Source organism: Miniopterus schreibersii (assembly GCF_964146895.1).
Source record: "Miniopterus schreibersii genome assembly, chromosome: 3".
Lineage (NCBI taxonomy): Eukaryota > Metazoa > Chordata > Mammalia > Chiroptera > Miniopteridae > Miniopterus > Miniopterus schreibersii.
The window spans coordinates 64,854,775-64,874,230 of NC_138103.1; the positions used below are offsets into that span (position 1 = coordinate 64,854,775).

Sequence of the window (19,456 nt, forward strand, 5' to 3'; positions counted from 1 at the left end):
CATTGGGACAAGAGCAAGGAAGTTAATAGATATCTTGAATTTTGTAGCCTAAGTAGTTTATACATTTCTTGTATTTTCTGTGTTTTTTTCTTCTTAGTTCTCTTGACATCTGTAGTAAAGTCTTTAAAAGCTTTTTTTTTTTATCCTTACCTGAGGTTATGTTTTTGTTGACTTTAGAGAGAGAGGGAGAGAGGAACATCGATGTGAGAGAGAAACATCGATCTGTTGCCTCCCATATGGACCCCAACCGGGAACTGAACCTGCAACCCGGGAATGTGCCCCGACTGAGAATCAAACCAGCAACCCTTCAGTGCACTGGACGATGCTACGACCAACTGAGCCACACCAGCCAGGGCTAAAAACCCTTAACTAAGGGAACCCAAGGAAAGGTATTGATCTTTGCTTGATCCAGAATACTTAAGTGGGTAGCACCACCTGGGGGATAGCAGGAACTCAAGTGAAAGGACCCAAAGAAGAAGGTGAGACTTGCGGTTCAGAGGTGTCTCCAACCCCTCCCCCTCCACACGCATTCCTGACAGTTCTCTTTCCAGTGCTAACCTTGGAAGTTCTGAGTAAGAAACAGAACCCCTAGTGCAACAAGACTCCTAGAGCTCCCACTGTCTGTTCTCCCTTCTCTCTAACAGAACCCCATGTTATTACCTGGAACATGACTGTCCAGCATGAAGACACCGTTTCCCACCCTTCCTTGGAGCTCGGCGTGATCACCTGGCCACATTCTAGCCAATGGAAGTGAGTAGAAGTGATGTGCACCACTTCTGCCTTCTTTAGAGGAGGAAGGAAAGAAGCCCCTTCTCTCTGCTGGCTAAATGTGACGTGGTGGTGAGCCATCCTAAACAAATGGACAAGGCGGACACACTGGCAGGCAGAATAGCAAGACAGAAGGGGCTGGGCCCCTGACCCCATGGACCTACGGGAAGAGTCCTGGCTTTCTTACATCTTACATGAGAGAGAGACAAACTTCTATCTTGTTCAAGCCACTCTAGGTTTTTGCTGCTGCTGCTGCTGTTTGTCTTTTTTATAGCCACTGAATCCTCATCTTAATAAATACAGAACTTTTACCACCTCTTGGAGGTGGCTTAATTCCCCCTGTACAAAAACACTTCCTTTTGTTTGTCTTGAAGATTGTGGGTTGTCTCCAAATCCATTTTACTCGCTTCTCAACCTTTGGGAGCTGCTGTATCAGCCTTGGAATGTGAGAGAAGGTAAATTCCATCTTTTCTAAGCTACTCTCCTTGGGAACTCTGTGACAGCGGCCTAACACAGGGTAGGCCAAAAGTAGGTTTACAGTTGTGCCTACGGAAAATAATACAATAACTAATAAGTAATAATACAAGAATAAACTGTTTTGTGTACTCACAACTGTAAACCTACTTTTGCCTCAACCTGTGTATATCCTAACTAATAAATACTCCCCTCCCAAATGCAGCTGCGTCAGGGGAGTGGGGGAAAAAATTATGCCAGGAAAAAATATATATGGAAAAGTCAATATCCTTCCTCATGGGTGACTTGGGGGTCTCTTGACAATTAAGAAAGATGGGGAGAAGATCCTGTAGTAAAGCAGCCAGGAAAGAACTATCTTTGACCCAGAAAAGACTCTCTGGTTCCATATGTTAGCATCTTGAGAAAATGTCAGAGGGTAGAGAAGGAGGCTCTGTTGCTTGGTTTCAGGCCCTAATGTGTAAAATGCCTTTGGGGAGTGAATAGAGAATTAGCTTAAGCTCTGGATTTGGGGGCTTTAGTGGGCTTAAGACAGACTTCTAATCACTCTTTACTCCCTGTGGTCCCAGCGTGTGAATTTTAATCACATTTACTTGCACCTCCATCCAGGGCAAGGTCTGCCATATTTACGACACACCATTGTGTGAGGCTGCCCCCAACGCACCCCCACACACACCCCAGGCAGCCAGAGTGCCAAGCTGCCCGGGGCCTGTGTCTGGGGCAAAAGCTGCCCACCAACAAAGTAGGTTTCTTGACAACTCTCTGCAACATGGAAAATTTTTATATAGGTTTGGATTAATATCAACCTATATTTGGGTCAGATAAAAGATATGAATTTGTTATAAATTTATTAGACAGCATGCATCTTTTAATCAGTTGTTTTCTTGGAACTTACTGGTCCCACAGTTTATTTTTTGATTCTTGACCCAGCTCTTCCCTAGATTCAGATTTCCTGATAGAACTCCTCTGGAGATTTGCATTATTTTCTCCCTGAAACTCTTAATCACAAATATTAAAGTCTCACCTAGATACCACTCTTTCATAAACTGGGGCTTGTGGGGGGCCTGAACCCCCTGAAGTTGTTTGCAAATATATGCATTGTAATGGGAGGAGGTCCACAGCTTTCATCAGATTCTCAAAGGCATCAGTGACTCCCCAAGATCAAATTTTCTTTTAAATGCAAGAATTTCCATCAGAGCTAGTGAGGCTGCTTAGGGAAGCAGTAAGTTTGGGTAGTATTTAACCCCAAATCCCCTTCTCTCAAGCCTTCCACGACCACCAGAAAGGTATGGAAAAATCATTTATCTAGGCAACATGCTTCTCTCTGCCCTCTTAAAATGGGAACATCCTGTAAAGGGTATAACTCCTAACACCCAGGAAAGTTAAGTTATCAAGTTACTTGCTTCCTCGGGATCCCATGTTCCTGGGTGGAAGATATCTGGAAGGTGGGCGGGCTAGAGCACACCGAAACCAGCGCAGCCACTTCGCACACTGACCCCTCCGTCCCACCCGCTGCAAAATGCTCCATGGCCAAGGTCCTCCACGGTAGAAAATTCAACGCGGGACATGGTTGACTCTAAGTTCCACTAGGCCGCGGACCTGTGCCCCTGTCCACTCTCCCTCCTCAGTGTCCAGCACAGTGCCTAGCACACAGTAGGTGCTCAGTAAATAATGATGGGATGAAAAAGGGAACATGTGCCAGCTGTCTCTTCGGTCACTTTAGGTTGGTAATGCGTTCCCTTGTCCAACTAAGAAGGGTTCCCAATGATGAAACTGAATCAGGGAGCCGGTTAACAGTCTAGTTAGAAATAAATACCGAGGTATGGCCCCACCGGGACACTGGGGGCACGCCGGTGTACACACCGTGACGTCGGGGAGCGTACCTCGGCTGTCCTAACCCTAATAGCCTGGAAAGGTCAGGGGTACCCACTAAAAAAAAAAATCTTTGGAATAATTTAGTCAAGACTCTTTTCCTATGAGGCAGCTAAACAGAGTTTTTGCCTTTTGGGCACTTCCATGAAGTCTGGGAAGTGACGGGGAGAGCCCTCACCCCCCACGCGCGGACCCCAGGCCGGTGCGCAGACGCAGCGTTTTCCGCGGTGTGTGTCCCCCGCGGTGTGTGCCCGGCCTCTGAACACCCGTTTGTTGCGACACCGTCCCCCCCAGTCCAACGAGGGGGGACAGCCGTCGGGGCTCCCCTGGACAGCCCCTCAGCGCCCGCCCGTCAGGGGCTCCAGGCTCCGGCCGGCTCCCCCAGCGACCGGCGTCCTCGAGTTGCTGCGCGAACCCGGCTGCCGACGCGGAGCCGGGGCCGGCGACCCAGCCGCAGAGCCGCCCGCAGCCCGCCCCGCCCGACGGCGCCGCGCGGGGAAGCGGCCGGGCGGCCGGCGCGGCGCCCCCTGGGGGCGGGCGGGCCGGGGAGCGGGCGTTGGGCGGCGCCCCCTGGGGGCCGGGCGGGCCGGGGAGCCGGCCGGGAGCGGGCGGCGGGCGCGGCGCCCCCTGGGGGCGGGCGGGCCGGGGAGCGGGCGGCGGGCGGCGCCCCCTGGGGGCCGGGGAGCGGGCCGGGGAGCGGGCCGGGGAGCGGGCCGGGGAGCGGGCCGGGGAGCGGGCCGGGGAGCGGGCCGGGGAGCGGGCCGGGGAGCGGCCGGCGGGCGGCGCTGGGCTGTTTTGCAGCCGCGCGGTCCGCCCAAGCCTCATTACCGCCCCTTAATGAGACCCCTTTACTCCGTGACGTGCAACCGCTCCATCTCATTAAGGAAATCGCTCTTCAATGCTGATTATTTTATTTGCAGCCATAATTATATTTCTTTCGGCTAAATCACGGTTTAATCGAGCCCACATGGAGGGCAGCAGCACTAATTACGGCGGGGGATGCGGCGGCGGCGGGCGCGGGCCGACCGGTGCGGCGGGGTGTCCGCGCGGCGGGCGCGGCCGGGGGTCTCGGGCGGGGAGGGCGCGCGTGGCGGGGCCCGGGCTCAAACACAACAACTTATTACTTCTAATTCCCCAACTGTCACCAAATCACCTGCACGAAACAAGAATCTAATTTGTTAAGCTGGCATGTCTGCAGATGGAAGATCGATCTTCTCTGTAGATTTCTCTAATTGAGTGAAAATAGACGCCCGGAATTAGCCGCGCTCGGGCCGCGGGGGGGCAGCGCCAGGGGCCGCGGGGGGGGCGCGGGGGGAGGGGGGAGGGGCCGGAGACGGGGAGAGGGCGGAAAGGCGGCGGAAGGACAGAGCCGACGCCGGGAGACCGCGGGAGCGGAGGGGGACGCGGGGGAAGCGCCGGGCGGGACGGCGGGGCCCGGGAGCCGCGGCGGGCTCGCCACCGGGCGGGGCGCCCTCCCCCGCGCGCGGGCCCGGGGCCGAGAGCCGGGCGGGCCGGTCCGACTGCGGGGCGATCGGCCCAGGAAGGGAAGGGGCGGGGGCGGAGGGGGCGCCCGCGGCCCGAGGAACGGCTCCCAGAATTACATTTGTTTTTCTTGTGATTTTATTAAAAGTCACTCCTCATCTCCAGATTGCGTGAAAATATCTACTTTCCACTCAGATACACCGCATTAACTTGTTGGAGACGAATTTGTTTGTTTGCCTATTTTATTTATTTGCTAGATAAGATTGATGCGGTCTTATTAGCGCTCCATCTAGTTATAGAAAGACATAAGGATGAGATGTTTTTCTTTTTATTCCAATTACGAGCCTTGTCACCTAACTGGATAACTGATATATGATTATTTACCCTGAGTAAATAGAAATCAGAAAAGCGGCGAACTTAACACATACAAACAAAACCTCCATGGCACTGACTGTGCTCCGTGCGGCTAATTGAGGCCATTAAAACCCGGGGCCGCGGGGAAGGAAGGGCGGCCGGGGCGGGGGCGGGTACCGCGCGGGCCCGTCTCGCGTGGAGCTTTCCGCGTCCGGGGCCGGGGCCGCTAGTTGTTAGAAGGCAAAGAGCAAAAAATAAACAAGGCCCGGCGCCGGGAAGAGCCGCGCAAGAGGACCGCGCGGCGGCAGTTTGCAGACTCGAATGTATGGGAAACTGTCGCAGGAGAAAAAATATGCTGAGCTCGGGCGTCGCCACAGACCCCCGGGAAGGACAGGAAATCGGGGGCGACGCTCCCGCTCCCCGCCGTGGGCGGCGCGCCCCGCGGCCGGGGCACCGGGCGTGACACGCGGCTCCCTCGAGCGCGCGCCCGGTACGCGCGTCACGCACACGCAGGCCCCGCTCCCTGCGCTTAAAAAAAGAAAAAAAGCCTGGAGTGTGAACCCTTGGCTTTTCGCTCCTAGGCTGGGGACCCCGCGTCCTGTGTGCGAGGAGGTTTTGAGGCCGCGGCTCCCGCGGGACAGCTGGGCTGGGAGCGGCCTGGAGAGGGGCTGGTTCGGGCCGGAGGTTAGAGGCTCGCCCAGCCTTCGAGAACCGCGGCGGGGAGGCGGGCGGGGCGGGGCGGGGCGGGGGCGCACTCAGCCGAGCCTCCTGGGCTAAGGTCCCTTTGAATGGGAACCTCCAGAGAGTTCTTTTATGCAGGGAAGTGTGGAAGCGCCCGCCACCCCTTCCAAGAGACTTGGCCACCCTCCCAGATCTGCTTTCATCCACTCACCCCACCCTCGAATCGATTCCCCCAAATGAGCCAGACGCTGAGCAGCCCCAAACTCTAGAGTGGACCCGGCACTTGTCTGGGACGGACGAGTGGGGCGGGGGGGGGGGGGGGCAGCATCGGTTCTAGCACGTGGGGCGAGAGATGGGCAAAAGTGGTCGCCATTGTTTCAAAAGGAGTGAACCTGAGAGCTCCCTGCCTTCTCCTCCAGTGTTTGCCCTCGCTCTTCATTATTTCTGAGGTTCTAAGGCAGGCCCGAGGCAGAGCTGATCAGCGCTGCGTTTGGGTTATTGCATATCTGGAAAAGTAAACAGGAGTGTTCAAGGCCCTTGATTTGTTTTCTGTAAGCAAATAATACCCAAAAGCATGGCTGTAATTTACCAAGAATTAAAATTGATTCTTTTCATCAGGCAAGAAAATAGGAAAATGTGAGATCGTTAATTATTGAGGGAGGCGCTGCTCATTAAAGGGAACAGTGTTACAATTCAGCATTTACTAGCAGGACTGTGAATCACACGCGCCATATTTCAGCCCACTGTCTGCAAAGAAAAGAGAGCAGTTTGCAAACACGCCAAGCAGCCCAAAGTTACATTTAATAAACACCCAAGGTTTCCTTAAGTGGAAAAAGCAATTAGCGTGCCGGGCATCACACCCAGTTCTTCAAAGGGCACCCGGTATATATTTTTATACTGTTTCTCTGACTCTGCAAAGGATTCACAGTGAACACAGATATAGAATTAGGGGGGAATCAGAAGTAGAAACCTAATCAGCAATACGCCCTTCGTTAAAACACTTGCTGTTCGGGTGGCCCACCCAGTCCCACCTACCCATCCAGCCACACCGAATTTCTAAATCTTGCTCTGGATCAGAACGGCAAAGCAGGAGGAAAAAAACGCCGGTTTGGTAGTGGCTGCTCTTGCAGTTTACATAATCAGCCATTAAGGGTTTATGTATTTATAAATCTGTATCTCCCAGAAAGCCGACTTCTCTCCAAACTACCCAGTTCTCTGGCTCGGCCTGGGCGCTGGGCCTGGCGGGCGCAGGAGCGGGCCCCTTGGCCTTTAAGTGCTCTTGGTGCTTCGTTAAAAAGGAGAGGGGGGAGGAAGAAAGAAAAAATGATTTCCCTGTGCATCGCCCCTTGGCAGGCTCTTGTACAAAATTCAATCTCTATTTTTTATGAGAAGTAAACTGTCTAAATAAATTTTATTAGGGGCAACCAATATATTTTCTGGTAGTTCCCTTTGTTCCACTTCTACGTGTGTGTAACAATCTAAAACCTATTTATTGAGGAAAAATCACTGGATCCGTCATAGAAAATCCTTTTACTTTGCTTTGAAGTGATTTCTGAAGACATTATTGTCATTCCGAAGATTTGGGGGTCATTGCGCTAAAACCTCGCCTTGTTAGGGACTTCAGTTCCCATGATCATGTGGGAAATGCCTTAAATTATCAACAGCAGCGGGCCTGACCGGCACTTTCCCGGCTGCCCCAGGAACGTGGGGAGACGACGGGAGTGAAACTCTGGTAAATACCTCTCAGGCCCTGCCCGGGTGGATTCAGACGTCGGCCAAAGCGAGCTTCAGAGAGGGAACCGGGCCGGGGACGGGCGTTTTACATCCAGGCTATTGTCGTGGACCTCGCCACGCCCGCTGGCAGCAGGCTCCCGAACCCCCGCTCCCGCCCCAGCTCCCTTCCTCCCCCCTCGACGCCCCACACCTCCTGCCTGACCCCCTCCCACTCTCAGATTTCCTTTTTTTCCTCCCCTTTCCTTTTCTCTCCCCCTTCCCCACCCATGCTTGTGCTCTGAAGTCTTGGAAGAAATGATTTAGTTTGTTTATACTGCTATAAAAATCAAGACCAATAGAAAAGTCATAAAATGAAGCGGGCTATCAATCACGCCGCAACATTGTTATTCAGCGGTTACTAACAGAGATGGATAATCCTTTGATTTCGTCCCATTGTTATTACTCTGATGTGTCTTCACATTAACTATTACACATTTATTTATCGACCTGAAAAATACAACAAAACAGAATATACGAGCTGTGCGTGTGGGAGGACGCTGCGCGGCCGCTGGTTGCTCCGGGGCGGCCGCGGAATGAGGCCACTGGCGCTCGCGCGCACGCTGGTGTGGACGGGGCCCCGCGCCCTTCTCCTTCCCTTCCCTGGTCTTGGCCTCTCCACCCTCCCTCCGTCCAGACCGGGTGCGGGCCTCCTCAGACCTGCCAGTTTGGAGAAGCCAGGTGCCCGTGTTGGGGGCCCTGCCTCAGCCTCTGACCCGTCTCCGCCCCTCGCCGCTGGGTTCCGGTCTCGGATGCCCCGCAAGCCCCACCCAGGTGGACACAAAACCTCAAGAGTCGCCGGGCGCGTGCAGCCAGGTGCGCACTCGAAAGCCACGTCCAGGGCGCAAGCCGCCCCGCCCGGGTCTCCATTGTGCATCCAGCCCGCGCGCCCAGCCCTGTAGCGTCTGGATTTGGGGTTTTGTTCGAGGAAGGGAAAGACTTTATTCAGGGACTCCATTCGCTTCGGGTCTAGATATTTTCCTCTCAAGCAAACCCTTTCTCGAAAGTACGTTAGGCGCTTGCCGAACACCCTCGCGGCTCCCAAACACGCCGCCGCGCGGACTCAGCCCAGCTGCGGCCGCGGCCCGGGCTCGGGCCCCGCAGAGGTCCGCCGGCGGCCGCCTGAGCTCCCCAGGCCCGGAGCCCGGAGGAAACGGTCCCCTCGGCTCAGAAGGAACCGGTGTGGCTGACGCCGGCACTCACACGGGCGTGTGCATGTGTGCGCGCACGCACGTGTGCGCTCGGGAGGAGGGGAGCGGGCTTCGGGAGACGAGTAGAAGACAAAACTGCCCCGAGTTCGCGCGGCCGCCTCCTTTGTCTCCCGGCTCGGTCCCGTCCCTGCCGCACACACGCGGTGGAGGTCGTGCGCGCGCGTGCGCGCACACACACACGCGCGCGCGCACACACACACACACACACACGCGCGCACACACGCACACACACTTTCTCTCGCATCTGCTCTCAGGCAGCATTTCCAATGTTTTGTGTAAGTCAATTGGACAGCGAACAAAAAAAGCCATTTGCTCGGTATTATTTAAAACAGACTTCATAGGGCCACCCTTTTGTGGAAGCTTTATTTGCACTAAATGAATAATCTTAATTGCATCACTCTCGAATTAAAAATCAATGTTAATCAAGTTGAGAGTAGTAAATATCAGTTTTCATTGTGTCTGGGTAGAGGGCATTTTTCTTGTGTTGCAAATAAAAATACAAGTCAAATAACTTTAAAAGGGCATTATGTTCTGCTACAAATACAATTGAAACGGATTGTTTAGGAGCAGATCAGAAATGGTACAGAATTTTGCACTTAATTTCCTCAGTTATCATTTACAATAAGAACCTCTGGGTTTGACAGCCAAGTCTAAACAGTAGTAAATTAGTACAAATTTATACTGATTTTACTCTAATAATCGTAATAAAAGCTTATAGATTTGGCACTAATTACATAAATGCCTAATGATCTTGAAAATTACTCTGGTTAGAAATATATTACTAATCTAAACTTTGTTGTTGGCTGGCTCTGAAAAATCAGAACATTAGAAATGGTTCGCTTCACTTGTGCAAAGCACTTAAAATTGTTCAAGTAGTTTAACATATTCAAGAGGAAAATAAAGAGCATTTAACTTTATTTACAGCCTTAAGTGGAGTTGAGAGCCGAGCAGAACTTAGAAACTTTGACCAAAGAGCGGGCTGTGGGCTAGGACGCGTGCGCCCGGCGGAGGAGAGGGCGCGGGGCGGGAAGGGTGCAGCGCGCGAATCCACGCTGCGCGTGGGCCCCGGAAGCGCCCGGGAAGTCGACTGCATTGTTGCGCTCCAGGCCTGCCGAGGCTCGGGGTGCCAGTCAGGGCGTCCGGCCCCTAGGCCCAGGCCTGCTGGGTGGCGGCCAGGTCTGCGCACGGTCTGGAGGCCGCGGGGTGCCCTGCGCTCTGGGTTGGCAGCCCCGCGCGGCCCGAGGCGCGCCGGTGGAGCTCGGAGCGCGCGGGCGGAGAGAACTCTCGGGTCACGCAGGGGTCATGCCCTGCTGCGTCCCCAGCCTCGCCTCTGCCCCAGGAAGGTGCTAGCTCCCGGAGACGGAGCCCAGCCTTTGGAGCGGAACCAGGACGACAGGCGAGCCCGGAGAACACCCCGGGAACACGGACGGAGGTCGGCCGGACGCCCGGGGCGAGGCCCGGGCCGCTCCCGCCGTGGCTGCCGCTCGGGGCTGGAGCCGCGGGGCCGCCGCCTCCTCGGGCGGGCGCGGGCGGGCGGGCGGGCGGAGCGGGGGACTCTCCGGGCGCTGACATTTGCAGGCTGCCCTCCTGATTGGTCCCCTCGCCGAGCTGCTCACGGGTTCATTCAACTGTTAAGCACCTCCCCGTCTCTCTAAAGGACATTATAATGCAAGAAGCCCCCTTTTTAACCACAAACCGAATTTTCTTTCATTTAGGTGATCTATATATATCTATATCGTATAGCTTATAGCTTATATCTATTTTAAATAACTTAAAGCCGCTAAAATTTTGGGGGGCACAGCTTTCGCCCTGGAGCGGTGCGCGATGCTGTCTCACGCCGACCTCCTGGACGCCAGACTAGGTGAGTGCGCGCCTCTCGCCGGGGCAGCCAGGAGAAGACGGGGCAGGAAATTGTCAATTTGTTCCTTATTTTACCTTAATGCGCCCTAAATGGGCTAATTTCTTTAAAAGTAATTGTGCTGCATTAAAGTTTAATTTGATTTAACATCGTCTTAAAAAAAATCTATGGAATATGTAGATCCGAAAAAGGAGTTGGGAAATGTTACTTTCTGTTTTTCTTATTTTTTCGTCTCTCCAGCCCCCTTATTATTATTATTTCTTTTCTTGGAAAGGCGACCTGCCCCGAGATAATTTGTTTGGAAGTGTTTCTCTCCCTTTCCCCCGTTTGCTTTGATTTGGGATTTCTCTCTTCTCCCCCCCCCCCCCCTACTTTTTCTCTGCCCCTCGCCCGAGTGAGACTGAATTTGTACAAATCTGGGCTGGAGGAGCAGCGGCCGCACTCGCCGCGGATGTGCTCAGGGCGCTCGCCGAGGAAAGGGACAGCCGCGCTCGGCCCCACGGGCACCGCTGCCTGCGGGAGACCCGGCCCCGCGCGGGCCGAGCCGCGCGCCTCCCCGGCCGCGGGCGGGGAGCGAATTCCCTAAAGTTTGATTCACGGCCGCGTCTGCAGAGTTTACTGGAGTTTCTTTAATGCCGCCTGGGTTTCCGGTCTGGGAATCTTTGGTGATGGATGTGACTCCATTTTCCAAACACTTTCTCTGATTTGAGGGGGAGGCGGAGCTGATTCGGGCGGATTTCGGGGGGTGGAAGGCTTTGAGGCTCACTCGTCTTGGGAAGGAGAGAGGGACCCGGCGCGGCGGGAGGCAGACTTCCTCGGGCTGCCTGGGCGCAGGTGGGGCGGCAGCCGGAATCCTTTCGTTTTCTTTCCCCGCCTCCCTTCCGCACGCGTCCGCTCCCGGGTCCCGGGCGCCAGGGCTCTGGCCCGGGAGACGGCTCCCAGGCACGCTCGCTGCGGGCACGGGGCGCGCCTTCGGGAGCCGGCTGCGGAGGGGGGCCGGGATTCCGGCCGGGCTCCAAATCCTGGGGAGCCCAGCCCAGCGCCCTGCGAGCTTCTTCCGTAGGGCGACCGTGGGCGCGGAGGGAGCGGAGGACGCGGCTGCAGGAGGACCTCGCGGGGAGGACGGTCCTTCCTGCACCGCCGGGGAGGTAGTGACCGCGACCCCCTTGCCTCCGCAGGTATGAAAGATGCCGCCGAGCTTCTGGGCCACCGGGAGGCGGTGAAGTGTAGGCTGGGCGTGGGGGGCTCCGACCCCGGGGGCCACCCGGGGGATCTAGCGCCCAACTCCGACCCAGTCGAGGGAGCCACTCTGCTGCCCGGGGAGGACATCACCACCGTGGGCTCTACGCCGGCCTCGCTGGCGGTGAGCGCGAAGGACGCGGACAAGCAGCCGGGGCCCCAGGGCGGCCCGAACCCCAGCCAAGCCGGCCAGCAGCAGGGCCAGCAGAAGCAGAAGCGCCACCGGACGCGCTTCACGCCGGCGCAGCTCAACGAGTTGGAGAGAAGCTTCGCGAAGACTCACTACCCCGACATCTTCATGCGCGAGGAGCTGGCGCTGCGCATCGGGCTGACCGAGTCCCGAGTGCAGGTACGCGGGCCGGGGCGGGCGGGGCATCGGCGCCGAGGACCGGGCCTTTCCTTCCCCTGCCGGGACCCTGGGCTCCTCTTCGGAGGCCTCGGCATTCCTGGGTCGACTTAGCTCTTCTGCCCCGAAACTGGCCCCGGTCGCCGTCCTCCAAAGGACAGGCAGGGCCCCAGTCTCCCGCCAGTATAACCGCAGCCCGGCGGCAACTCCTCAAAAGCGAGGCGGGCACTGGCCGGCTGGCCGGCGCCTGCGTCCCGGGGAGGAAACCTCGGAGCCGCGCCCCGGCCTCCCGGGCGGCTAAGCCGAGCGCGCACTTCCACGCCCGCTTGCGTTCTTGACAAGTACTTCGTTACCCTCCAAAGAGTCTGTGCTAAGCGTCTGGATAAATGGGGGGATGCAACAATTAAACAGGAAACATGAAAAGGGGAGAAGTAAGGTGTGGGGGGCACCTTATAAAAGGGATCCACACTTGGGTTTCACGGGCCTTTATTCTCCCGAATATCAGTCCGACCGCTCTCCGGCAAAATGCCCCAGCTTTGATGCTTCCAAAGGACTGGGACTTTGGTGGTCAACCAATGTGCCCAGAGCGGCTGCAGCGATCCCCACAGCCTCGGAGCCTTGGTTTACCCCTCAAGAAACAGGGGGAAAGTGAAGGCTTTCTGTTTTGGATATCGGATCTGAAGACAGGACATTTAGGGCAGGAAAGATTGACAGATAATAGACAAAATCGTTACTGACCCCTTGTTCTTGGCCAACTGTCCTCCAAGTTGTAAATTATATATAACAGGAAATCACACCTACAGCTTTCCTGACAATTGGTAAATAAAGGCATAAGTCTAACGAATCTCATTTCCCCCGCTTTTTAAAAGAAAGAAAACACTGTATCAAATGTTTCGTGGGCAGGTGCTGGAGGCGAAATTTCAGACGCCCACGTAATCACGAGCTATCCAGGGTGCTGAAAACCTTCCTTTCCTGTCTTGGACGTGGTTATTTTCTGTCCGCTAATCCTGGGGGTCAACCTCAGCTCTAGATTATTTTACATATTAAGTTTAAAGTTCTCAGTTACTTTACCTTTGATCTAAGAAGAGACAAAGGTGTCCATAATCACAGCGATGAATATTTCTGTTTCCATTGGGCATTTTAAAGATAGTATAACCCGGAAAAATAGTATGTGCTTCTGTTCTAAATAGTCAGCGAATGAATGTCATTGGGTACTTAAAGTGGTAAAATTAATAAAGCAAGATTCAGGTATAACATAGATTAACATTTTTACTCAATCTAAGTCTGGGTGGTTTCCTTAGTGAACTCTGGAAACCCTGAACCATGGGCCACTGATATTAAGCATCAAAAGGATGTTAATTGCATTGTATTACTGATGCTCTTAAAAACATTTTTTTTTAACCTTGAACCTCTTTTAAAATCTTAAAGTTCAGTTCAAACTTTAAAAAATGTATACCATTTCAACACCTCCATTACTGCTAATGACAACACCGGCTTGTTAAAATCTTGTAGGTTCAAAATTCATAAATTGACTCTTTGTCCCTCAAGAGAAATACTACCTAATAATTTTTGTTTTAACGAATTAAATGCTGTTGCTTAACCTAGGCATACTGATAATTAGTTTAAATTAAAATAGAACTTAGAATCACAAATAAAATATAATTGGACAACTGACTTTAAGAAAAAAGAAAGCGAGGCCTATTAAACTTTATTAGATCTTCCAAAGGTTAACGGCAGTGAATCTTTTAATAGAAAAAGTTGTAAATGAAATAAAATACAAACTATGTAATAGAAAGTTATTTTCAAAGAGTACACAAAAGGATAATCAAGAAGAAAGAGACAAAGTACTCTAATTGTTCTAGCATAATGTTCAAGCAAAGATAATAGCTCGAGGCTGCTGATAGGAACAATTTAATAGAATGGCAATTTCAATATTTTTAAAAATAATGTTCCATAGTTTAAAAAGTAATCAGATCAACATAACCTTTTTAATTAACATTTCAAAATGATTAACATTATGTAATGTAATGCAAAAATAATTTATGGAAAATGTATTTACTTCACAATTCACTCTACCATTGCTCCTTGACCAAATTTAAATTAAATAGTAATTGGTTTATGTTCTTATATGATGAGTACTTCATAGTTTTCTTTATAGTTAACAGATTGCCACACATTCTTTTCAGTACGTGGGCCACTGCACTGATTAAAATGATCTAAACATTTAATTTATTGCAATTGTATGTTTTTAAGGATGCTCTCTGGTTGTAGACTAAATGTTCCAACATACTTATTTTTATATCTATACCTGGTATATATCATACTTTTAAGTATTTATTAAAGCACCTCTACTCACATGGAGGCCAATTCCATGCCTGATATTGCGCCCCTTTCCTGGCTAGTATAATAAAACCATTCCTTTTATAGCATGCCATTATTAGAAACCAATTTCAGAATTATTTATAACCTGGAATGGCTTATTAAGCAGCAATGCGAGAATCATGCAAATGACGCGATCAAATGCAATATAATAAGCATAATCATTAGTCTCCAGCACGGATTAATTAACTTTCAATATTTTATTTACATAAAAACCAAATCAGTGAAATAACTTCTGCACAGTCAGGCTTGCCTTTCAATATTTTATAGGAACAAAAATAATGTGCTGTAATTCCATTGACCGTGTCCCCCAGAATGGCCCTGTCACCTGCCACATCTTAATAGGGGGACAAGCCGAGAGTATTTTCTAGTTTTCTAATGGAATGAGAAATTGCATTTTCTTCCTCTCCCAGCACTATTAAAGTGTAATGAATTCGGCCCAGAGTTCACGGCTGGCTGATCGAAATGAACCTGAGATCTAGGCTTTAATACAGCTCCCCAGATTTCCTCCCAAATCTTCACATTAATCATTTGCTGGATTCCAATGAGATCTTCATAAAGCGTTTGCTTCGAAGGGGGGGAAAGTAATATTCTCTCCTTCTCCCTCTCTTTCTCTATTTCTGGGCCATTTATAAGTGGGGAATTAAACGGGCTATATATTTTAAAATACATTTACAGTATGTCTATATTACTGTAACAGCAGATATCACAAAAGTGGATTTTTAAATTCCAACCTCCATTAGATTCTCACTGTTGTATTAAGCATTTTCCGAGAAGAGCTGCATTTCAAACTGAGTACAAAGTTGGCCCTGGCTGCGGTTAATCTATTTCCTGGAGTTGTCATCTGTGCGGTCTCAAGCTCTCCCTCAGGTTTTGCCTGCATTTTAATCCGCCATGCTCTAGTCTTCAAGTGGAAACATTCACATTTAAAAAACATATGCATCATAGCTTGGAACGGAGGTGCTCAGGCCCCATGAAGATTTTTTTCCCAGCCCCAGTAAGCCATGAAACATAAAAAATTTTGTAGCCATCATTTGACTACTAACCCTCAAACATAATTGAGCACGATTTTTCGATCATTCCTACAGTGTTTAGTTCTTTAACAGCTGTTCTTTCCCGCCTGTGCCTGAGATTCAGGAACCTGGCCGGCGGGTGGTTTCCTCCCGGGATTCTCCCGGGCCCCCCCCCCCCCCCCGCAGGCCAGGCGCCCTCCTCGTCGGCCCTGCGTCCCAAACCTTCGAGCACGTCGGGGTGCACGGGCGCTTGCGAGCGTTGGAAACCGGCCTGTAATTTATAGAGAGGCCCGGGCGCGGGGCGCGCGGCGTGGGGACCGTGCCCACACTGACACGGCCTCTGTGGGCGCTGCAGCGGTTTCGCTGCCGCAGCCCCGCCTTGGGTGGGCGACACCGAGCGACCTGTGCGCGCAGGTGTCCCCGCGGCGCTGCCGTCGGCTCCCGCGGGCTCCTCTCCTCCGAGGGCCTCCAGGAGCTGAGGGCACCGCGGGCTGCAGCACCCCAGCCACCGCCCGGCCCTGCGCCTCATTGAGCCGCTGCGCCGCCAGTTTACGGGGTTTGCAGGGAAGAAACGGGGGGGCGGGGGCTTTACCCAGTCTGGACACTGGTGTAAACAGAAACGTGGGAAATGGGGTAGAAACCGGAGACATATGTAATGGTGGGCGATGCGCCGGTACGGTAGAACGGGCCACGTCTGGCGCGAACGCGGGCGGACTCCTGGGCTGCAGACGCGGCTCGCGCGGGGGTCGGGAGCGCGGCTGGTTTGACCCGGAGAACCGAGCTGTGCGCAACTGGCGAACCCAGGAGGCGGCCACGCCGTCCAGGCTCAGGACACCAGCTCGCAGAATAAACACCGGAGAGCTTGGATGAACGGATGAATAACCTTCTGGCCACAAATAATGGTGATCAAATTGCGCTGGCCAATTCTTATGAGGAAACTCAATCAGTATCTGAGCGGTGTCCCATACCATTTCTATTTATGCACGGTAAACCTTCAGCTGGCTAGACACTAAACTGCAGGCCTGCCAAGTAGGCATGTTGGCTATTTTACTTTTCAAAGATCAAATTAAAATATGGGAGATGAGAGGTTATCTTGGTCAGGCAGCTTACTCAGTATCTTTCAGGAAGAACAGCTCCTTGCCCTGTGGTAGTGAACTTGACATCCATAGGCGAATTTGTCTGGTTAAGATCTGAAATTCCAGGGTCACTGTTAAGAAAAAACGAATAGGAAACTTATTTCACTTGGAGTTTATTTCATCAAACACATTTCCTTTAAAAAGACATGGGTTTGTCTAGCAAAATTAAATTTGACTCATAACTAGTGTGAGTTTTAAACTTGACCTTCTTTAATTTGCACTGGTCAGGAAATTTGCTTTTGGTTTATAGGTGAAAGGGGGCAGGAGCTGGGAGAACTGGAGGCCTTTTATTTGGGGTTCTCAGTAAGTTCCTGAAGAGCACAGGCTTGAAGGGCCTGGGACTCCGGGCGCCGGCAGCCGGTTGCCGCACACCTGCGCGGCCCAGGCAAAGGCGTCTTCAGAGGGGGCTGTGAAGGAGGCACAGACTCGTGTCAGTGGGACCTTTTGCTATGAATCAGAAAGTCACCGCAGCGACCCAAACAGCACCGCAGCTCAGTGGCGCTCCCTTTCCCGCGCGAATCACTGCTCTGTCATCCGTGGCGTTAGGGGTTTTCCTTTGTCTTTCGATTTTGAAACTGACTATGTCATGCACGGCCCTTCATCAATTTCCAAATTTCCAGCGTTTCTGAAAATTCTATACCCCATCAGTGTTCTAAGGCACGCTATTAAGTCGCATGGGTACGCGTTTATCTTCATTTGTACACCTGTGGATCCAGCCTTGACGTACGCCGGCCTCAGGCCTGTGCGTCTAAGCCGCGCGCCCGACGCGCCAGCGCGCAGGGCCTGGGGAGCGCGGCCCACGGGGTGTTCGCAGCGTGTAAGCGCCCCGGGCACGAGCACTTAGGCCTGCGGGAGCGCGCACGTGGTGGGCGCTAGGGGCTCCAGCTGACTCGAGCTGCTGGGGAACCGGGGTCTCCGGCCGGTGTGGGGGCCTGGGGGCCTAGGGCGCTCGCTCGGCCTGGGGCTGAGGGGGTGTACCTGACGCCCGCTTCTCGGACTCGAGCCCCCGTCCCTCGTGGCCGCCGGCTCCCTAACAGCGCCCTGTCTGTCTCCCTCCCGCCCGCCCCAGGTCTGGTTCCAGAACCGGCGCGCGAAGTGGAAGAAGCGCAAGAAGACCACCAACGTGTTCCGCGCGCCCGGCACGCTGCTGCCCACGCCAGGCCTGCCCCAGTTCCCGTCCGCCGCCGCCGCGGCCGCCGCCGCCATGGGCGACAGCCTGTGCTCCTTCCACGCCAACGACACGCGCTGGGCCGCGGCCGCGATGCCGGGCGTGTCCCAGCTGCCGCTGCCGCCCGCGCTGGGCAGGCAGCAGGCCATGGCGCAGTCGCTGTCGCAGTGCAGCCTGGCGGCCGGGCCGCCGCCCAACTCCATGGGCCTGTCCAACAGCCTGGCCGGCTCCAACGGCGCGGGGCTGCAGTCGCACCTCTACCAGCCCGCCTTCCCGGGCATGGTGCCCGCCTCCCTCCCCGGCCCCAGCAACGTCTCCGGCTCGCCCCAGCTCTGCAGCTCCCCGGACAGCAGCGACGTGTGGCGGGGCACGAGCATCGCCTCCCTCCGCCGCAAGGCGCTAGAGCACACAGTCTCCATGAGCTTCACTTAATGCAGCCGCGCCCGGCCCGCTCCGCCCCGGGGCCGCCCCGAGGCCCCTCCGCGCGCGCCCGGGGCCCCGCCCGCCGCCCCGGCCCCCGCCCGCGCCCTGCCCTGCCCGGCCCGGCCTCCGCCGCGTCTCGTTCTTTCCTCCCCTCTCTCCACTCGCGCGGGCGCGCCCAAGCCCGGCACGCCAGGCCTCCCCTCCGCCTGATTTCGCTCGCCCGGTCCCCGCCCCCGCCCGCCCCTCTCCCCGCCGCCCAACTCCTCCCCGCCGCGTCTCCAGCGCCTCCCCGCCCCTGCCCGCCCCCCGCGCCCCCCGCTCGCCGCCGCCCGGCCCCTGACCGCGGCCGCCCACCCTCACCCTCACCACGACGCCCTCCGCCCCGCCCGCCGCCCCCGCGTCCCCGCTCCCCCACCTTCCCGCGCCACGCGTCCCGCGCCCGCGCCCTGCAAAAAGCATCCTTCCCGCCATTTTACTTACCAGGGAGTCGACTCAGGATCTGAAATCAGACACCAGTGGACCGGTTTGTGGGCAGAAACACACACTCTCTCACGCGGACTCTACACGCACACGCAGCGCGCCTAAGCCACACGGACGCGCTCGGGGGCAGCTCAGCGTTGGGGGTTCTGTCCGACGGGGACGAGCATCTACTACCGACCCCGCCTCCGAGGCCCGACTGCTACAGTTTCACGCATCCTTGTATCTTTCTTCCAACTCCTCTTTGTTTACTTTCCCAACGCCCTGCCCTTGCCTCATCCAACCAGTCTCGTCCATGCAACCCCCTGTTGGCTTGCAAAAAAAAAAAAAAAAAAAAAAGCTTTTGTTATATCTTATTTTTTTCTTAAGCACAACTGTGTGAGGAGGGTACTGGAGGGAAAGCTTCTCAGGAGGAACATGCCAGTGGGTTGGGGCTGGAGTAGACTAAAGCAGTCGTGTGATGAAGAGGTGATCTCACCCGTTTTAATAAGTCTTTATAAGAAGTAATAAAATAAACATGTAAGAAAATTTTTCTTTTGTAAAAGCAAAAGCCACATCTCTTTTCTGGATCCTTCTGGACAGGGGTTTGTCTGCTTTGCCGCTTCTCCTCGCTGCTCTGTGCCCTTGGTTGTTCCGTGGTCGTCCTGTCGTCCCTCGTGCCCCTTGGCCACTGCCCTGGCCCCTGCCGGCCGCCGAAGGGTGCGCTCGGACACCCGCAACCCTGCGACTTTGTACAGAGAAACACAATCAGCTCTTTCTGCATGTGCTGGTCAAACCCAAACCCGGAGAACAGAAGCGCTTTCCAAGA

At 54.2% G+C, this 19,456-nt stretch overlaps 1 protein-coding gene across 1 annotated transcript; it reads left to right on the plus strand.

The window, feature by feature from the left end:
* Positions 1 to 10,433: 10,433 nt before the first annotated feature.
* OTP (orthopedia homeobox) lies at positions 10,434 to 18,180 on the plus strand (the record flags this gene model as incomplete). The annotated part of the gene is made up of 3 exons (XM_081132307.1): positions 10,434 to 10,470; positions 11,646 to 12,055; positions 17,650 to 18,180. 3 exons carry the CDS (start codon positions 10,434 to 10,436, stop codon positions 18,178 to 18,180), a joined length of 978 nt encoding a protein of 325 aa, XP_080988433.1.
* Positions 18,181 to 19,456: the final 1,276 nt, after the last annotated feature.